The following is a 21,921-nucleotide window of genomic DNA, read 5'->3' on the forward strand; positions in this document are numbered from 1 at the left end:
CCGAAGTACGTTCATCTCTAGGAGACAGAACGCATCTCCTTCCTGAGCGTTATGACGGCTGCATTGTCCCATGGTGTTTATACTTGCGTACTATTGTTTGTACAGATGAATGTGGTACCTTCAGGCGTTTGGAGATTGTTCCCAAGGATGAACCAGACTTGTGGAGGTCTACAATTGTTTTTCTGAGGTCTTGGCTGATTTCTTTTGATTTTCCCATGATGTCAAGCAAGGAGGCACTGAGTCTGAAGGTAGACCTTGAAATACATCCAGAGGTACACCTCCAATTGACTCAAATGATGTCAATTAGCCTATCAGAAGCTTCTAAAGCCATGACATCATTTTCTGGAATTTTCCAAGCTGTTTAAAGGCACAGTCAACTTAGTGTATGTAAACTTCTGACTCACTGGAATTGTGATACAGTGAATTATAAGTGAAATAATCTGTCTGTAAACAATTGTTGGAACAATTACTTGTGTCATGCGCAAAGTAGATGTCCTAACCGACTTGCCAAAACTATAGTTTGTTAACAAGAAATTTGTGGAGTGGTTGAAAAACGAGTTTTAATGACTCCAACCTAAGTATATGTAAACTTCCGACTTCAACTGTATGTAAGTAAGGTATTTCTGTTCTTTATTTTTAATAAAATAGCAAAAAAATCTAAAAATTTGTCATGAACATTTTGCAGAATCAAATAAACCACATATAGGCTGTGATTTAAAAAAAATCCAGTATGCCTCTAGGGTCAAAATAACACCAGTCTGTAGTTTGAGGGTTACATTTTTCATGAAACCACACAAATCCTTAATGTTAGGCCAAAAAAATATGATATTGCTCATGGGTGTGGGTAAGTGTTTCCGTTTCTTTAATAAATAATGGTGAATTCCATTCTTACAAAATCTAGTCTAGAATTCCTGTCTGAATAGAATCAAGCAATACACAGAGGGGCTATTTAAATTGACTTTATTCTTTATTCTGCTCATGTTACATGGAGAATAGAGAAAAAACTAAAGCACTACAGTCAGGAGATTTTCAGAAAGGTCCATCCGAGAGCTTCACTCTTCATCATGTCCTTTCTGTGACACAAGATGGATGAAGGTTAAAATGTAATAAACTACTGTAAACACTAAAAACATTCTTACAATATTCTGTGCATCATCAAATATATATGAAACTTTAGGGCTCATTGTTTGAGTGTATAGAATACACTATAAACATCATGAATAACACTAACTGTGTCTACTAGTAAATTAAAGATTTCACCAAATATTTAAAGAAGCAACGATGTCCTATATTTATTGCAATAAATCCATCACATTGTAAGTGACCACTGAAACATATATACCATGCTTTTTTAAACCCATGACAGGGCACAATATTTGAATTTATAGTTATATGAATGATAGTAAGGTTATTGCAATGAGCATTGGCAGGCGTACAGAAGTTAATCTATCGTTAAACCATCAATACACAATAAAATCATCCTCACAACTGATCTCAATTGCAACCATCATTGGCCACCGAATTTTCGTTCCCTACAGCGGATGTCAGCATTACACGGAGCCCAAACCGGCTGTGCGTGTGCTCCATCGTGCGCCGTCTTGCATAAATTTGTTTTGTCCTCCCACACCAAACGTGATCACGACACACATGTTAAAATATCAAAACAAACTCTGAACCAATTACATTAATTTGGGGACAGGTTGAAAAGCATTAAACATGTATGGCAATTTAGCTAGCTAGCTTGCACTTGCTAGCTAATTTGTCCTATTTAGCTAGCTTGCTGTTGCTAGCTAATTTGTCCTGGGATAAAAACATTGAGTTCTTATTTTACCTTAAATGCACAAGGTCCTCTAGTCCGACAATTAATCCACACATAAAACGGTCAACCGAATCGTTTCTAGTCATCTCTCCTCCTCCTAGGCTTTTTCTTCTCTTGACTTTATATTGCGATTGGCAAGTTTCATAAATTAGGTGCATTACCGCCACTGACCTCGTTCGTCTTTCAGTCACCCATGAACCAATGAGGAGATGGCACGTGGGTACCTGCTTCTATAAACCAATGAGGAGATGGGAGAGAAAGGACTTGCAGCGCGATCTGCGTCACAAATAGAACTGACTTCTATTTTAGCCCTTGGCAAAGCAGACGCTCGTTGGCTCGTGCGAGCAGTGTGGGTGCAATAATTGAATAATATAGATTTCTAAATTTATTTTGCAACGCTCGCGCATGCGACGCGAGCGGTGTAGTCAGCCTGTTAGCTTGTAGCCCTGATTGATGCCAAAGTATTTTCATGATATGGAGGGTATTATCATCGGAACAAATTAGCTCTGCTTTTTAACAACCATTCCGTACAACGGAAACAAAGTATTTCATTGTTTTCCACGGCAATCTACTATGGCAATGTAGCATATTCATATTGTATGAATGGAAAAGTTATGTTGGTGTACTCCTTTTAATTTTTAGTTTCCAATTTATGTAATCCATTAATGACTTTACTCTTCTAAATAAAATACGGGAATGTTTTCGTGGTTAGGCTGGCAGTGAAGAGTAACATTTCACATTTTTTGTGGATATACGTGATTATCTATTTATTTACAGATCATGATAACACTGAATAGTGAACATTTATCTTTTCTTACAGGGATACATTCATTAGGCCTGTTGGCTGGCCTACTGTGGCATATTGTGCTATATTAAAGAAACAATCTCTGAATTGGAAAGAAATGTGGTAGGGAAAGTAATTTCTTATTAATTTCACCAGGAGAGATCATGGTATAATGTTACTTGGCTAGTTAGCTACTAGCTAGCAACACTTGGGCTAGCTATTGTTTGCTTGCTAGCTAGCTAACCTTGTGTTCACAGTATATTTGGCAGAACGAGTCCAGCTATATTGTAACATTTCACCAGAAATATCATAATTTGATTATTTTCATGTGGTAGCAAGCTTGTTAGCCACGTTTTGGCTAGTTAGCTAGCTAGTTAGCTGTCTGCAGAATCAATGGATGTCTAGCTAGCTAACTTTCTAGCTAACTAGCCAGTTTACTTCTTGGGAAACGATAATTCTGCTAAGTGTATTAGCTAGCCAACATTCATTATACATGACTTGTGTCATCCAACAATTTCTTAGTAACTCAAAAATGTAGCTAGCTAGTTAGCTAACTGGTATAAGCCGTTTGAATGACAGCCTCATCACATTTATTGGGAATTTACTGACTGGCTATAGCTAGCTAATTAGTCACATATCTCATTATTTGCATATGAGTGATCAATATTTACTTAAATGTTTAATCCCCATATAAGTGTCGTCTCACATCATGTCAGTATAATTTGTTTAATTTCTGATCCAGAAAAGCGCTCACAAAGCCACATCTGTAGCATGTTGTTTTCTTTAAGCTTTGAAATGATGTCCTCCTTGCATTCTATAGCCAGAAAATGACATCTTCAACAAAAAGTAGAAATGAACGCCAAAATGTGATGATAGACAAAAATGAAGCCTACATGAGCATTATTATTAAGTGTTATGGTTTTTATGGAGACCTTTACCTTTAATCAATTAAATATGCAAAGTGCTTCATTTTATATTGATATGTAGATTGTCTGTTACAGATGTTACTGCAATCCATTTCACGTTCGTTTACAAAGTTTTAATTAATTCAAAGTTGTTCTTCAATACCTTTATTCTCGCAGAACAGTAGCCTCGATGTAGGCATACTTTGGCATAATAAGTAATTGTCTGCAATTAAATATGATGACAAAATCCTTGTACTACCAGGATATTCTAGTCTAATCATATTTTTTTAGTTGTTATATGACATTACTCAGTTTAACTATATAGATTTTGTTGTTCTTGGTGTTACTTCTTTCGGGCGGGAGTAGTGAACACAGACAATGACCAATTCCGATGTCTAGTATCAAGCCGGCTTGGTGCCGTAACATCATAATATCAGCTAATCTGCTAGTTTATTCCGGTGTTCCTTTCGTTGCAGCCACGGTTAGCACAGAGCTCTGTGTAATCTCCTGGAAGAATCGTTTTGAGGAAACCAGCGCTAACAAAACAATTGAGGTTGGGTCTGTCATCATACATGGCATAAGGGAGTTTGCAAATTATAACCAACATAATTATGTTGATTGAAAGAACTGACCTGGGAGTCGGCATCACAACTCTGGGCCTCACTCCTCATCCTTTCCTTTCTGTGACAGAGGATAGATAAATAATGAAAACACTGTTTTCTGGTTGAAATTGTACAATGGGGATCTTCAACAGGTATGTATAGTTACTTAGTAACAATTTATGCATTTATTACTTATTTTCTTCAGGAATAAATGAGAGAATATCGAGAATTGAAATGACCATTAAATAGAGTCCCAGATACCATACCTAACATTAAGGTTGAGGCTTTTGTCATGGGAAACTGCAACATTATAACCTATACAACACTGTACATCGACAGCAACTTTACTGACCTTGGAGCCGGCATCACGACTCTTGGCTCTCATCTTGTTGACCTGAGACTCAGCAATATCAGCCCTCTCTTCTGCCTCATCCAGTTCATGCTGAATCTTACGGAACTTGCCCAAATTGGCATTGGCTTGTTCCTCCTGTGAACATTTTTAAATATGATTTATGTTTCTAGCAAACAAAACAATTAGAGAATTACAGATGCATCAGTTAGATGATAGAAGGTTACTTACAGCCTCCTCTGAAGTCCTCTTGTAGGATTTGACCTTCAGCTGCAGTTTGTCCACCAGGTCCTGCAGACGGCTCAAATTCTTACGGTCTTCCTCAGTCTGCACCGAAAAATAATGGGAAGAATGTAGTCATACTGAATACAGTATACATTTTACATTTGATTCTGAACATGTTAATAGTGCACTTTCAACTTAAACTTTATGATGTACCTGGTAGGTGAGTTCTTTGATGCGTCTCTCATATTTACGGACTCCTTTTACAGAATCACTGCTCCTCCTTTGCTCCAGTTCCACTTCAGTCTCTAGCTCTCTCACCTGGAAAGATATTAACGCACCATTTCCAATTATTTTGTTAGTTCCAATACTTTTAATACTGCAGCTAGAAATATTACTAGAAATATGACATGTGACATTGAATTAATAGACGAGAATGTAGCTTAGACACTTACTCTGGACTCCAGCTTCTGGATCTGCTTCTTGCCACCCTTCATGGCGATTTGTTCAGCTTCATCCAGGCGGTGCTGCAGGTCCTTGATGGTCTGCTCCATGTTCTTTTTCATGCGCTCCAGGTGAGCACTGGTGTCCTGCTCCTTCTTCAGCTCTTCTGCCATCATGGCAGCATCAGTAATGGCCTTCTTGGCTTTTTCCTCAGCATTTCTGCACTCCTGCACAGCCTCCTCCATTTCATTCTGAAGCTGGGATGTGTCGCCCTCTAGCTTCTTCTTCTGGCTCAGTAAGCTGGTGTTCTACACATACAGTATGTATGACAAATTATTTGTATATTACCTCTACGTACCTCAAGTAGCAGATATTTAAGGAGAACACTAACTGTTATATATTACTGTCTTACCTGTGAGTGCAACAGCTGAACTCTCTCACTAACATCCAGCAGTTCCTGCTCAGCCAGTTTGCGGCCTCTCTCAGTCTGCTCCACCAGGGCTCTCAGCTCATCCAGTTCAGCCTGCATCAGGTTGTTGCGTCTCTCCACAATGGCAATGTTCTCCTTCAGGTCATCACTGACACGAAGAGCATCATCCAGCTGCATTTGAGAATCCTGTAGAAAGAATCAATGATTTTACTAGATTTATTTTGTTACACACTGTGGCTTGGCTTTTGCTGAAGGCAAAAGCTATGTTTTTAATTCAATGTTATAGAAGTAATACCTTCAGATGGGAATGGAGACCCTTAAGTTGCTTCTGGGCCTCTGATGCCTGCCTGTTGGCCTGGCTGAGCTGGATCTCCATCTCATTGAGATCTCCCTCCATCTTCTTCTTTAGCCTGAGAGCTTCATTCCTGCTGCGAGTCTCTGACTCCAGGGAGCTTTGCAGGGTATCCACAACTCTCTGCTGGTTCCTCTTATTCATCTCCATTTCCTCATCCTTCTCTACCAGCTTCCGTTCAATGTCAGCTTTCACCTGATTGAACTCCAGCTGAGCTCTCAGGATCTTGCCCTCCTCATGCTCTAGGGAGCCCTATGACAACACAGCCACCCATAGTTTGTAAAATCTCAAAATGTAGTTCTGGTACTTTCACTACTAGTAAATATTTTTCAATCTCACCTCAGCTTCCTCTAGAGCAGACTGTATCTCAGCCTTCTCCTGCTCCAGCTGTTTACGGATCTTTTCCAGCTCATGGATGCTCTTTCCTCCCTCACCAAGCTGCTCAGTCAGGTCAGAAATTTCCTCTGTGGAAAATATAATTGTACATCAAACATTTATTGTGATATCTGATCTCTATAGCATATCGATTTTCAATTGACTAAGTTATATAACCCAATGATTCTTATGCTCTTACCTTATTTATTTAAATTACACAACAAACCCCAGGCCTTTATAACCTATCGTCTAGTTTGGCTATAACAAAATGTTTTTTGTTAGTGGATTTTTTCTTAACTTCAACGATCCCAATTCCGTTTTAACGTTTAAACATTCACACTCGTAATCTCTATTACATATCGATCTTTCATTGACTAAATTATATAGGCTAATAATGCTCATGGTCTGACCTTGGAGGTTCTTGTTCTCCCTCTTCATGGTCTCCAGATGATCCAGAGACTCCTCATAAGAGTTCTTGAGTTTGAAGAGCTCAGTGCTGAGAGATCTGGCCTCTTTCTGGGAGCTCTCCAGCTCAGTCTGAGACTCCTCAAACTTCTGCTTCCACTCAGCCAGGACCTGCAAATCATACAGGTATTTTAGGTAGTTGGAATACAGTGTATGATTAAGATGAGATGTGCTTTATTGTCCATTAACTTACAAAGAATGGAAATGTGTCTTTGTGCTCAAAACCCAACCCCCCGAGACACACAGGCGCTGGAAGCTATGGGTCTTCCACAGTGCAGTGCCCCTGGAGCAATTATTGGGGTTTAAGTACCTTGCTCAAGGGCACAACGGCAGGCGATGTAGGATGATGCCAGCAACCCTCCGGTTGCGAGCGAACTCCGCACCAGGTTTTCTTGTCTGAGAGTGTTGGCCCACTTCTCGAACCACTAGGCTACCTGCCACCCCTATCATGTATAATAATGAAGTCTAATAGGACTTGTGTATTCCATTTGTTTTTTTCTTACCTTGTCAAAGTTCCTTTGCTTCTTGTCCAGAGAGGCAGCAGCTGCATTGGATCTCTCCACATCCACCATGAGATCTTCAATCTCATTCTGGAGTCTGTGTTTAGTCTTCTCCAGGGATGAACATTTAGCATTTACAGCTTCCACAGCTTCCTCTGCATCCTGCAAACGCTGAGCCAGCTTCTTCCTAGATTGGCATAGATGAGAAACACATTTCAGCTGCCTTTTTTCTGTCTGAAATACAGTATAATGGTTGTTTAATACTTAATCAATGTATTTTATATTGATCATGTACAGTACATTTGTGTATCGCTTTTTCAGCCAAGGTTCAATAGCCTGAAACGTAAGAGAAAGTAATAAAACATCCATACTTTGCGTCCTCAAGCTCCTCAGTCTTCTGGATGGCATCAGTTTCATACTTGGTTCTCCACTGAGCCACCTCAGCATTAGCCTTGGACATGCCACGCTGCAGTTCAGACTTGGCCTCCTGCTCCTCCTCATACTGCTCCCTCAACAGATCTGAGTCATGGCGAGCAGACTGCACTGCATGGGCAAGCGCGTTCTTTGCCTGGTAAGGAAATTTAAAAAAGGATCTGTGATTATGCCTGAAGATAAATGTAGTTGGATAAGGGACTCTGCATTCTTTGTATAAATACCTTGACTTCCTCCTCCAATTGTCTCTTGAGGTCATCAATTTGCTGAACGTTGGACTGCTTACCTCTGGTCAGTTGAGAGACCAGAGAGTCCTTCTCCTCCAACAGTCTGGCAAGTTCACCTGTTTTCATGATATTCAAATTATTTTAAATTATATTACTAATTGTGGTAATTCATTTTGTCTGTTCATATGCATGTCCAGGTTTTAGTTAATATACCATTCTCAGTTTGAAGCTTTGCTTTCTGCATGGTGAAATCATTGATGGATCGCTGTCCTTCCTCAGCTTTCGTCCTGTATTCACTCATCTGGTCCTCTAGAGTGCGGCACATTTTCTCCAAGTTTGTCTGAAAACATTTGTTTTTTAGATAACACAGCACAACCTTCATAGATTGTATCTACTAACCTAATGGCATGTGCAGTTCCATTTGCTATATCTATCTGATCTCAGAAAGGTATTGTATTTTGTCATTATGAATCCACTGACCTTAGCCTTGACAATCTGCTCCATGTTGGAGACCACATCATCCAGCTCCAGCCTGAGCTCACTCTTCTCTTTCTCCAGCTTCTGCTTCACTCTCTGAAGGTTGTCAATCTGTTCTCCCAGGTCAGCTACACTGTCCGCATTTTTCTTCCTCAGAGTGGCAGCTGTAGCCTCATGCTGCAGGGTAGCCTCTTCAAGGTCTCTGCGCACCTTCTGGAACTCAGCCTCCCTCTTCTTGTTCATCTCTATCTGGGCAGCAGTGGCTCCACCAGCTTCCTCCAGCCTCTCACTGATCTCTTCTAGCTCTCTGGCCAAGTCTGCCCTCTGTTTCTCCACCTTGGCACGGGCAGCTCTTTCAGCCTCCAGCTCTTCCTCTAATTCCTCAATGCGGGCCTGAAATGGTAGGAATTCAAATGTTCTGGTAAGATGAGAACATAAGCATATGTAACAGAAAGATTCCCTTTTCAACAATGCCATTGAAATACCTGCAGCTCCTTCAGTTTCTTCTGAAGCTGGGCACCCAAAGCCTGCTCATCCTCAATCTTGCTGTTGAGTTGGCTCATCTCAAAGTCCTTCCTGATAAGTAAATAACACATTTGAGCACCTTCTGTAAAATAACTATTCATGAGGTGTTATGGGTTGTGATCTTACTTCTTCATTCTCTCCTCCAGCTGCTGCTTGTCATTCTCCAGGTCCATTAGGCTCTCCTGGGTCAACTTTAAATCTCCCTCCAGCTTTCTCTTGGCTCTCTCAAGGTCCATTCTCACCTTCTTCTCTTGCTCCAGAGACCCTTCAAGCTGATGAAGGATATATTAAACAACATTCGGAGTCAGCAATTTACTGTAGCGTATTTTTAGGATATAACTAATTTTGTTGTACATTTTGTGAATTACTATTTGATACTCACATCATCAACTTGCTGTTCCAGTTTGGCTTTGGCCTTGGTCAGCGTGTTGACTTTGTCCTCCTCACTCTGCAGGTCATCAAGTGTTTGCTGATGAGCCTCTTGCAGAGCCTTCTTCTCCTTGGTCAGCTTGGCAATGATTTCGTCCAGAGCTGCCATCTCCTCAGTAAGGTTTTTAACCTAAGGAAATAGAACAGTGTCATTACACTTTTATCCAAACCACTTAATTGGAATTTTAACATCACAAGAATAAAGATAAACGATTACCTTGTTCTCTGTGGCATGCTTTTCCTTCTCCACTTTAGCCAGAGTGAGCTCCAGATCATCAATGTCCTTCTTGAGTTCTGAGCACTCATCCTCCAGCTTCCTCTTCTTAGCAGTTAGCTCTGAATTCATCTCCTCCTCATCCTCCAGTCTTTCTGTCAGCTCTTTGGCTTTGGCCTCAAGCTGGATTTTGCTCTTGATCAAACCTTCACATCTCTCTTCAGCATCACCAATAGTGTCTTCTTGCTGTCAATGTGTCAATATATTGTATATATAAGTATTATAAGTATTTGAAGTTTGTTTGGTGGCAAAATATTTGGACAGTACAAATAATCGACAAATGCTCCACTGATTGTATGTATTTCGCAAATCATGTTGCTCCTCTCTCTGTTTTTCTATTTCTCTAGTTAGCTAAAAGCTCATTTTGACAAAGGCCATTTTGACAAAGGATGTGAATGCAACAACTGTAGTGCAGTTAAAGTTACTCACAGTTTGGACAGCGAGCTGCAGGTCGTTCTTCTCTTGGATAAGGGACACCATCTTTTCTTCCAGCTCCTTTCTACGGGCTTCAGATTTAGCATAAGCCTCTTTAAGCTTCAAGAATTCTTCCTTCATGTTGGCCATCTCCTTCTCAGTCTCTGCTGACTTCAGCAGAGGTTTGATCTTGAAGAACATCTTCATCCAGGGCCAATTCTTGACACCCATGAAGGCACGAATGTTCCATTGGATCACAAGCAAGGCATCCCTGTGAAATTGAATAGAATTATACAGCCTTTTCTTCCTCCACCATATTGTCTGCAGAAGTTGTATCTATTCTTATTCCAACCTGCGGTCAACAATTTTCTGGAACTCAATTCTGGCAAGTAGACCACGTGATCGGGCCTGGAGACCAGTGATGATAAGAGCGAGACGATCGTCTCTCATCTCCTCAAGAGTACCCAGGAGACCAGCCTTGAAGAATACCTAAAGATACACAAGTTCATAATGTAGTGCTTGTATTGTCCTGTATTTGGCAGGATTGTATTTTTATGCCAGTTGACCATAAATAACTTGAATGTTTTATCCCCAGATTTACAAAACGTGGTAGTTCTATTTAGATTGCTGATTTCATGGCAATTCTTACAAAAATTACACATTGACCACAATTTGGCCCTGTAATGAGCTAATTATATTTGGCCAAGGCTTTGGATCTGTAGGTAACCGCCCCATCCTGCCCCCATCCAGCCTCCCTGGATCCCGCTGGAAAGATCAGTATCATGTTCTGTTTCTTTACCTTCAGGCCTGCATTTTTGTTGTCCCTCTCCCTTCACATTTCTCACTGTCAATTGTGAATGAAAATTCTTCAAGTTTTACCGGTGAAACATCTTTGCAAAAAGTGCATGCCTTTCATTTGATCTCAATCAGTTTCATGGGAATATGCATTTAGATCTTCTAGTCGTGTAAATTGAGCGAGTTTAATAGCAGATGGTGTTAACAACCTGTAGCATACCTGTGTTTTGTTTCAACTAAAGTACATATTTTGCTTAGTGGCGCGCACTGTTGAGTTCTGGCCACATGAGACAAAAATGCAACCATTCGCACAATCCTCCAAAAAACTCCTAAGAAATGAGGTGCTGTTTTTTCCTTACAGTAACGTTATACAATGCTATTATAGTCAGTTCCGTTATGTAGAATACTGTCATTGGGATCTGGCAGACATTGATTCAGCTTTGATCTAACTTTATTAAACAAGAACAAGTCGCCAGAGTAGCCTGTTTTCTACGAGTAGAGCAGAGACTGTGCGTGAGTAGAGAATCCCACACATGCGCAGAAGCTTTAGGACCTTTAACCTGGGAACAGGGGTCCAGAAAAGTCAGATCCACAGCCACTCTGTTGATTTTAGAACTTCAATCCCAGCATGTTGACCAAGAGTTACACAATTTGGCAAGGTCTTTAAAAACATGTACAAAAACAGTATGGCCACAATGCTTTTAATTGCTTATAAGTAGCTACTTTAGTTCTGGATCTACCACATGGTGGCACTATACCAAAGATACGCTGAGTATAACAAACATTAGGAACACCTTCATAATATTGACTTGCACCCCCACCCCCCACCCCCCCCCGACCCCCCTTTGCCCTCAGAATAGCCTCAATTCGTTGGGGCGTGGACTCTGCAAGGTGCCGAAAGCATTCCACAGGGAATGCTGGCCCAAGTTGACTCCAACGCAGTTGTGTCAAGTTGGCTGGATGTCTTTGGGTGGTGGAACATTCTTAATACACATGGGAAACTGTTAACTGTGAAAAACCCAGCAGTGTTGTAGTTTTTGAAACAAACTGGTGTGCCAAGCACCTACTATCATCCCAGTTTAAAGGCACTTCCATTTTTGTTTTTCCCATTCACCCTCTGAATGGCACACGTACACAATCCATGTCTCAATTCTCTTAAAGCTTAAAAATCATCCTTTAACCTGTCTCCTCCCCTTCATCTGCACTGATTAAAGTGGATTTAACAAGTGACATCAATAAGGGATCATAGCTTTCACCGGGATTCGCCTGGTCAGTCTGCCATGGAAAGAGCAGGTCCTCGACTTGACCCATTTGTTCTTAATGTTTTGTATACTCAGTTTTTATCTCGACTAGACACATTCTCCCTAGACACAGATGACATGAGGTAAGCATGATCAGTGGTATATCAGCACTTATTTCAAAAGGCATTGCTCAGGTTACCATGATAGTGATGTATTGGTAATATTGCTGCTATTTTTCCATCCTGGTCCAACAGGTTGCTTTTTTTATTGCTTTTCCTCTATTTAGAGAACTTACCTTAGTGTGTCCTAATCTGTACTGGGTGTGGTCAATATCCAAAGTGCCCAACAGTTTTTCAGCTGCCTTCATGTTGTCCATGAACTGACCCTCAGGGATAGCATTTGGATTGAGGATGCGGTATCTGAATTTAAATCAGAAATCAATTATCTTAGAAAAGGGAACATTTGAATAGTTAAACAGTTGAATTTATTTTAGAAAGGAAATTAATGATTATTTTTACCTTTGTTTGAAGTCAGCATACAGGATTCTGTTGGGGAAGCCCTTTCTGCAGATCCTGATGCCTTCCAGCACACCGTTACAGCGCAGCTGGTGCATGACCAGAGGATTCTCCATGGCCCCAGGAGTCTTGGTCTCATTGGGGATGATGCAACGCACAAAGTGGGGGTGAGTAGACCTCAAGTTGGTCATGAGTTTACCCAAGTTCTCCTGTGAGTATGACAAATGTAGAATTTTCCATCAGTGAATGAGTCTCCAAGTACCTCACGAGTCACAACGGCATTTAATGCTAACATGCCAATCCACAACATACTGGCATCTCAAATATAGCACAAACATAATACATTTGTTAATATTCTGACATGTGAAAACATCATACATATGTTTATTTAAGCTCAGATTTACCCTGTGCAATGCAGACACCGTCTGGAAGGAAGAGCCTTTCTTCTTTTTTCCTCCAGCCGCTTTTTCTTCAGGTGCTGTATGATAATGAAATAACTATTTAAATATGCTATTATGACCACAATATTGTCTATTTGTATTTATGTTAGCGGTTTGTAGTCTTTGCAGATATAAACACATAGTACCTCCTTCTGCACCAGCATAGTTCACAAAGAGGTTGGACAGGAACTTAAGACTTGACTTCTGGAACAGTCCGACCACAGTCTCATTCAGAGGATCCTTGTTCTTCACCAGCCAGTTACCAATGTTGTAGTCAACAATGCCAGCATAGTGAACCAGGGAGAAATGGGCCTCTGGTCTACCCTTAACAATCCTAGGCTTCTGGAAGCATGCATTTTTGCCCAGATGGGTGTCATACAGCTTAGCTTTGAATGTAGAATCACTGGCCTTGGGGAACATGCACTCCTCTTCAAGGATGGACATGATACCCATGGGCTAGTGGAAGGAATTAATGAAAATAAATTAATGTTAAAGCATAGTGAATAAAAGCATAGTGAATAAATATCAGAATAATTTGTAATGGAAGCACATTTATTAACATTTCCCTTGTAATGTTTGAAATCTCAAAGATTACTCAGGTCATATCATATAAACTTCTGCAAAACTGAAGACACCAACCCTTTCAATGAGGTCAATGCAGGCAGCCAAGTCCATGCCAAAGTCAATGAACTCCCAGACAATCCCCTCTTTCTTATACTCTTCCTGCTCCAGCACAAACATGTGGTGGTTGAAGAACTGCTGCAGCTTCTCATTAGTGAAGTTGATGCACAGCTGCTCAAAGGTGTTGAACTGAAATAGAAGTTCACAGTTACTTTATTTTGTCTGCTGTAATGTTCTAGATTCCATTTTTATCAAATTTACATCAAACACTCACATCAAAGATCTCAAAGCCAGCAATGTCCAGCACACCAATGTAGTGCTGGCGAGCATTCTTAGTGTCCAGAGAAAGGTTGATTCTTATCACCATCCAGAGGAACATGTTCTCGTAAACTTTCTTTGACAGTGCACCAATAGAGTAGTACACCTACAAAATATTTAGAAAATAAATTACCAAAACATAGGCTCAACATAAACGTGGGAATTACAGGTATGAAAATATTAGCAACCCTATACAGAGTGTTAGGCTCAAAATTATTAGCTCCTTGAAATGTAAAACTATTTTGAGACTCACCTGGTCGACATTCTGACCTTTGGTGACCCACTCATTTCCTACTTTGACCCTTGGATGACACAGCCCCTTGACTAGGTCAGCAGAGTTCAGGCCCATCAGATATGCAGCTTTGTCAATATCTGGAAAGGCAAAGTTGTATGATTGGAAGAGGCACAGTAACTGCTTTTAGATTTTCCGATTTTTCAGATACTACTGCATATTGAAGTGAAAGGTTTTAAATCCTCAGCACTCACCCTCGGTGCCATCTGCCTCTGCTTGCTCCTCCCGCTGCTTATTCTTGAACTTCATGTTGCCGTAGTGCATGATGGCACCAGTCAGCTTATAAATGCCGTTCTTCTCCTCTTGGGAGAAGCCCAGCACATCAAAGGCATCCTAGTTCCAAAAATACCATTGTTTTGTATTGGAGAAAGAGTTGGATACAAGTGGGAAATGATCGTATGTACATATTTTACTTACATCAGTAGCCATTAGCTCATCTGCATCATTAATGGAGGTTACAGCAATCTCTCCTTGGGAGATGAAGGCATAGTCATAGGGATTGCTGGTGATGAGTAGCATCTCTGAAAAGAATTGAACAGCACAGTTTATTTGTGTTGATGCTGTCGTAAATTGTAGGTCAGAACATAATATTCTCCGCATTAGGATTGGGGTCAATTCTAAAATTGGCATTGTGTTATATTTATAAATAGACAGGACGGCAAATTAGTCCTAATCAAGTTTTGAAAAACTGCAGCAGGAGATTGATTTGTGTGCATCCAATTTCAGTGTTGCGTACTTGCATAGAACTTAAATAATTTCAACTTTCTTATGAAAAAAGTAAACGTTACAACATAAATCACGCTACATTGTGCTGAGGGTTTTACGCTGGGGGATGGGGTAGCACACTCTCTGGGCTCGCTGCACCATAAGAATTGAATTGGATTTCATCAGAAATGTTCCGTTTAATCCAGAATTGACCTCAACCCTACTCAGTTTGATGATTCAATACTCACCCAGCAGTTCTGGTTTCTTTTGGGACAGGATCTGGTAGAAGATGTGGTAGTCTCTCTCAGCCTTGAGCTGGAAAGTTACACGTGACTTCTCCAAAAGATCTGATCAGTATGGAAAAGTGATTTTGGTATTAATGTTTCTCCTGTCAAAGAGATCTGTTCAAGCCTGGGCAAATTGAGTATTGTACTCACAAGTCTCAATGTCAGCAGACGAAAGCTTCCCACTGACTCCAAAATGAATGCGGATGAATTTACCCTGTAAATTATTGTAATAGCATAAATTAATGAGCACACGAGAGCTGGGTTCAAGTAGTATTTGTTTTCTTTTTGAATACCTTAGGTGCGCTTGATTGAGCTTGCATGGTGTAATGGAACTGATGGAATAATCCTAAAAGTTTAAATCCCACATTTCTGGTAGGCTCAATCAAACAGAAAGTATTTGAAATAAAACAAATACTTTTTAACCCGGGTCTGGTACACAGATAGTCTCAAAAGGGAAGATTAGCTGATGGACCTGAGGAAGATTGGCTAACGTCATGACATCAGCTAATGGTTATACAATTCAAATCCAGAGGGTAAGCTTTGAATGATATTTGACAAACAAACAAGACCAAACGTACGAATCGGGAGGAGTTGTCATTCCTGATGGTCTTGGCATTACCAAAAGCCTCCAGGGCAGGATTGGCCTGGATGATTTGATCCTCCAGGGTCCCCTACAAACCAACAACCACACAGTGTTAAAATGCAGCATTAAAATAAATACTGTAACGAACAAATATTGGATTTTGTCAACATGCTGTATGCCCATCCAGCCATGAAGAATGTTTAATTTTGGATCGATAATAATGAATATTTGCATTCTTTTTTACCTTTTTTTCTTCTGCTGCACTTTTCTTTCCGCTAACAGCAGCAATGCTGGCGAAATACTGGATGACTCTCTTGGTGTTAACAGTCTTTCCAGCACCGGATTCTCCACTGGGATTGAAAATACAAATGTTGATGTCTCAGAATTTCTCTTAACTTTAAATAGTCTCAAATGGATATAACCTTTGGTTGATGTACTTACGTGATAAGGACAGACTGATTTTCCCTGTCTGAAGAAAGAGAAGTATCAGTAAATGTGACATTATCCAAATATCATTTGATTTATATAGATGAAAAGGAAAAATTATATTTTACCTGACAACATGTACTGGTAGGCATTGTCAGAGATGGAGAAGATGTGAGGAGGAGCTTCTGTCCTCTTCTTGCCTCTGTATGCATTGACAACAGACTGATCGTACACTGGCAGCCACTTGTATGGGTTGACAGTGACACAGAACAGCCCTGAGTAGGTCTGTGGAAGACAAGAGGGATACCGCAGATTTAGTTTCATTCATTTGAATTAATATTTGATTTGTTGGAGATATTAGCAGACAGGTCATTACTTACATAGATCATCCAGGCTGCGTAACGCTCTTTGAGGTTAAACAGCACAGCGGGCTCGTGCAGGAAGGTGAACATCGCCATGTCCTCAATTTTATCAAACTTTGGCGGGTTCTGGGGGTGGACGTCGTCCTCCTTCACAGTAACAGTCTGAAAGAAGAGCAAATTAAATTGTTTTGTTTCATTTTCAAGGTGCAGAGGTGTTCTCATCCTAATTTGAGATTACACACAACATTGAATTGTCACAAATGTAATGCCTGATTTACATAAAACATGTTTGAGATCTCAAGTTAGGATTCTTCTTTTTGTTGTCTCTTGTGAGAATCATACTTAGAGTAATCTATAAAGCGGATAGAGTTATCCTAGTAGGAAAATTAATTATTTTATGATTTTCCATGTGTCCATTTTCCAGGTCATATTCTTCAACAAAATATTTACCTTTCCAAACTCAGTATCAACGGTGACTTTAGCTCCATCTCTACTGGTGATTGTGGCCTTGACGTACTCAACCTCAGGGTCAGGCACATAGCACTCCTTCTTTATGTCAAAGGGTCTAGTCTGGCATTCCATACGCTCCTTGTCTGATTTACGCAGAAAGGAAGCTGCCGCGCCAAACTCTGCCATCAAACTGTCCCCCATTCTTAAATCTGTGCAGGCAGGAACAGAGCATTGAATACATACATTGCCTTCAGAAAGCATTCATATCCCTTGACTTATTCCACGTATTGTTTTTTTCATCCAGAATTCAAAATGGATTAAATCGATTTAGTGAGTCCATGCAACTTATTATGTAACTTGTTAGGCAACTTTTTATTCCTGAACTCGTTTAGGCTGGTGGTTGAAAAAGTGGTTGAATACTTATTGACTCAAGACATCTCAGCTTTTTATTTTCTATTAATTGTAAAAATGTCTAAAAACATAATTCCATTTTGACATTATGGGGTATTGTTTGTAGGCCCGTGACACAAAACTCCAAGCGTGCTGTCATGTGCCTTTTACTGAGGAGTAGCTCCGTCTGGCCATTCTACCATAAAGGCCTGATTGGTGGAGTGCTGCAGAGATGGTTGTCCTTCTGGAAGGTTCTCTCCACAGAGGAACTCTAGAGCTCTGTCAGAGTGACCATCAGGCCCTTCTCCCCCGATTGTTCAGTTTGGCTGGGTGGCCAGCTCTAGGAAGAGCCTTGGTGGTTCCAAACTTCTTCCATTTAAATATGATGGTGGCCACTGTGTTCTTAGGGACCTTCAATACCGAATGCATCTTTTGGCACCCTTCCCCAGGTCTTTGCCTTGACACAATCCTGTCTCGGAGCTCTACGGACAGTTCCTTCGACCTCATGGCTTGGTTTTTTCTCTGACATAGACTGTCAACTGTGGGACCTTGTATAGACAGGTGTGTGCCTTTCCAAATCATGTCCAATCAATTGAATTTACCACAGGTGGACTCCAATCAAGTTGTAGAAACATCTCAAGGATGATCAATGGAAACTGGATGCACCTGAGCTCAATTTCGAGTCTCATAGCAAAGGGTCTGAATACTTGTGTAAATAAGGTATTTCTAAATGTGGTAAAAGTCAAGGGGTCTGAATTCTTTCCGAAGGCACTGTACATGTGGCTGGTTTCTCACTGTTGACATGGTTTGTTGCATGCCAGGATTCTCATAACAAACATTTCTCAAAATTAAGAAACCATTAAGATCTTCATACTTTACCGTTTTTTTTTGTTTTTTTTTTACAATCGGTTGAAGGACACCAGCTTCTAACAGATGAAAATACAATATTTTTGGTTTAGATGGTACAATGATTCTCTACACTGTACTGTTTTGTCACATAAACTGAAAGTAAGCTAACTATTAGAATTTTAGCAACTAGGAAATGGCGACGCGATTTCTGCATATTCCACCTTTTAATACTTAAAAAATATATATTATTAAAACAGTGGTCCCAAAACTGTTAACCCAAAGACCTAAATAAATTGTATAATGTGAAATTAGTATTACTGTATGTACAGTGGTGTCCGAAATTATTGACACCTTTGATAAAGATGAGCAAAAATGACTGTATAAAATAAAAGATTCAGATACTGAGCTATATTGTATGCTCAAAAACATTTGGAAATTATATTATTTTATAGTAATATAATTGTTCAGAGAGATTTTATTAAGTAATACTTTTTTCTCTAATAGGTACAGGGTAAAAATGATTGACACCCCTGTTTTCAATACCTCACCTTGTGAGGATAATGGCACTGTGGCCCTTGTTAAGGTCAATGGCATCATGACCTTTACCCAGTACAAGGACATTTTAGGCAAAGACCTGGTTGCCTCTGGGAGGAGGCTGAAACTTGATCGCAAGTGGATCTTCCAACAAGACAATAACCCCAAGCACACATCAAAATCCACAAACAAATGGTTAATTGGCCACAAAATCAACATTTTGCAATAGCCATCTTAGTCTTCAGACTTGAAACCTATTGAAAACCTGTGGTTTGAATTGAAGAGGGCAGTCCATAAGCGCAGACAAAGGATATCAAGTCTCTGGATGGATTCTGTATGGAGGAATGGTGGAAGATCCTCCATAATGTGTCCCAACTTGTGATATATTTTAGACCAATTATTCTCACAAGGTGGGGTATTGAAAACAGGGAAGTCAATAATTTCGACCCCTTCCTTTTGAGAAAAGTTTTTTAACTTGTTAAACAAAATATCTTTCTCTGAGCAATTGTATTAGTATAAAATATAATAATTTCCCGAATTTATTTAGGATACTAAATAGCTCAGTATTTGAATTATAATAATTTTGGACCGCACTGTATATACTGTATATGAGTAGTATACTGTACCAGCCATGGCATAATGGTCATGGCAGACCAATAGAACTTTAAAATATAAGCTTAAAGAAAACAACGGTTGAGGCAGGACAGCAGTAGGCGACCAGATTTAGAGTCCTAGATTAATAAGTGTTTATCTGAACAATACAAAGGTCAGTAAACCAATAGCACATTGGAAATAAACCAAAACATGTGAGGTTCAGAGCAGACCAAAAGTAGCTAGGTCCACTGTAGCTGAAATCTTCAGCTTGTGTTAGTGATGACACTGACAACATGTAATTACTGTACATGATAGATGTATTATGCAACATAAACAAATTGACTAGATTGATGAGTACAGACAAGAAAATTGAATACATCAAATAAATCATGTTATTTTTATCTTTATTTTTGCATTAGTATACAAATTTGTCAAGCTGTTATAGTTTTCATGAAACACATTTAAAGACTTCACACAAACCACTAGGAGGCTTATAGAACCTTTATTTTAGAAGATTATGATTCTTACCTGTTGGTCACCCCTTGGATAAGTTTGGTGGAAAGGATCTCTACTGAGAATGAAATAGACAAATACAAAGACAAATATCAGTCAACTGACCAGCTATGTGTGGTTATGACTATTGTTAGGTCGTATAATGACTATCTTTGCCCTCCTCAGCAGACTGCCTCTATATGCTTACCTTCAGGATGTCCGGTGCCTTGTGTCTCCCCCTGGTCTGTCTCCCCCTGGTCTCCGACACCCTTTATAAAGAGTGTTGCTCAGCCCTATATGGAGATGGTTCATGACATAAATTAGACTGATTATTTCAAAAGATCTGTATTTGGGGCTAGAGGTATATACGTCTTTGACCTATCAGGCTCGTTATAACAACAGGCTATTCCAGGGCGGACAGAGGAGGGGAGAAATTGGCTGCATTGAAAGCCCACTTGATCAGGGGGCGGTTTCAGGCTCTGTAGTTATCTAAACATTACAAGCATGTATGTTTGACCAATGAGAATTCATCAAATGATGTATGTGACATGAAATGACAGAAAGTAAGTTAGCTCCAAAAATCTGGGAAGTAGAGGTGTGCACCTCAGACCTATCAGGCTTGTTGTAACAACAGGCTATCAATGAGGAGGGAGAAGGGGAGCAAAAACCCAAGGTGCATGTAGAGCATCACCCTTTGCTATAATTTCTTTTTTGGAGTGAGGTGGGGTGGCTACATGATGACATTATGACATTTCAGAGCCCATTTTAGCACCCTCCTTTACTGGGCAGTTTCAGGCTCAATGGACATCTAATACATATCAATATTGTATGTTTGAGCATTGGAAATCCCTTGAATTAAGTAAGGGGGAGTTCTCATCATTTTGATGGAGGTTAGTTTTGAGTTTTATGTTCTAGTACATGTTTGGGAACAAACTAGAACGTCTTTGTGTTGTGATTGCTTAAGGTAATTGGATGACATGAGAAAGTCATCACATATGGTGTGAAATCATTGCAAGACAACTGCATCTGTCAGTTGTTCACCAAGGCAAGGTCACTTTCCATTCCATTGTCACCAAGAGTCCCAGCTACTGTAAGCATAACCCTAGGCCCCATCTTGTTGACGTGGCATTGTCTCCTTTTTATCCTTGAGGACAAATATAAACCTGTGAAATTGTTCTTGGATTCCTTCAACTGACCATGAGGCACTTCAATGTGTTTGAATGTGTGGGCCTCACCATCTGACATTGTAATAGCTGCAGCCTTCTCACATAAATAATTCCAGGCCACAAATGGAAGGGAGGACTCCATTTACCTCATGAGTTGTTAACAAAACTTTCACCCAGGCACGTCATACCTGAGCTGGAAACAGAAGATATTGTTTATTTTACACATAATTCATTCAAAGATATTCAATTTACTATCAGTGCTCCTAAAAAAAAGGGTACATGACGTTTACATGTGTCCAACATGTCAGATACTTGTAACGCTTTCAAAAACAATATGCTATTGAAACCTTGGTGAATAGCCTTTTGTTTATTCCCCCTGCTATTTATTAGCGTCCTCTGTGTAAAGTTTGCATCAACTCAGTCTTAGTACATTGCATACACAAAAACATGCGTAGCCCCTGTGTATTTCTCCATTAGACTGAGTGAGTATCTGATAAGGTGCTGAGACAAGGGGCATGAGGTCTTGGATTTGTAAGTGTCACACTGTTAACGATCAAGATGTGTGAAGCTGTTAACAAGGTGATGGTGTACTGGTGACATAGCTGGAAAAGGTGTTACCTCCTTCAAGACCTGTGCATATGACCCCTGTATAGTATAATGTATGTTGGAGCCCTTTTGACTCTTACAACTTCACACCTTGGCCCTCACTTCAGCCTTGAGGTTCTGCAATTAGCTTCCACAGCTGAACATACCATCCCCTAACCTTCAATGACTCGCTAAGGATCCCATTCCCAGCTGTCGTGTGTCGTGCTTGATGTACTTGAACACATGGATTC

General features: G+C 40.1%; 1 protein-coding gene across 2 annotated transcripts; it reads right to left on the reverse strand.

The window, feature by feature from the left end:
• Positions 1–943: 943 nt before the first annotated feature.
• LOC106590268 (myosin-7) lies at positions 944–20,175 on the reverse strand. Of its 2 annotated transcripts, none has more exons than XM_014181091.3 (40): positions 20,128–20,175; positions 19,956–19,998; positions 17,061–17,269; positions 16,629–16,772; positions 16,377–16,533; positions 16,264–16,291; positions 16,067–16,172; positions 15,818–15,910; positions 15,390–15,453; positions 15,201–15,299; positions 14,665–14,768; positions 14,442–14,580; positions 14,209–14,327; positions 13,912–14,061; positions 13,656–13,826; positions 13,163–13,472; positions 12,981–13,054; positions 12,580–12,785; positions 12,357–12,480; positions 10,378–10,514; positions 10,041–10,296; positions 9,555–9,797; positions 9,291–9,467; positions 9,035–9,180; positions 8,869–8,959; positions 8,387–8,776; positions 8,120–8,246; positions 7,904–8,022; positions 7,619–7,815; positions 7,251–7,434; positions 6,693–6,858; positions 6,247–6,371; positions 5,851–6,159; positions 5,538–5,741; positions 5,137–5,433; positions 4,898–5,002; positions 4,691–4,786; positions 4,463–4,597; positions 4,141–4,189; positions 944–1,073 (listed from the first exon to the last, which is right to left on the reverse strand). In XM_014181091.3, the coding sequence occupies exons 3-39, from the start codon at positions 17,259–17,261 to the stop codon at positions 4,169–4,171; spliced, it is 5,814 nt and encodes a 1,937-aa protein (XP_014036566.1). In that variant the 5' UTR covers positions 17,262–17,269; positions 19,956–19,998; positions 20,128–20,175; the 3' UTR covers positions 944–1,073; positions 4,141–4,168. The 2 variants fall into 2 exon arrangements, with proteins under 2 accessions (XP_014036566.1, XP_082826863.1); XM_082970737.1 differs by having other exon boundaries at positions 19,956–19,995; positions 20,128–20,157.
• Positions 20,176–21,921: the final 1,746 nt, after the last annotated feature.

This window comes from Salmo salar, chromosome 29 (genome assembly GCF_965601325.2).
Source record: "Salmo salar chromosome 29, fSalSal1, whole genome shotgun sequence".
Taxonomy (NCBI): Eukaryota; Metazoa; Chordata; class Actinopteri; order Salmoniformes; family Salmonidae; genus Salmo; species Salmo salar.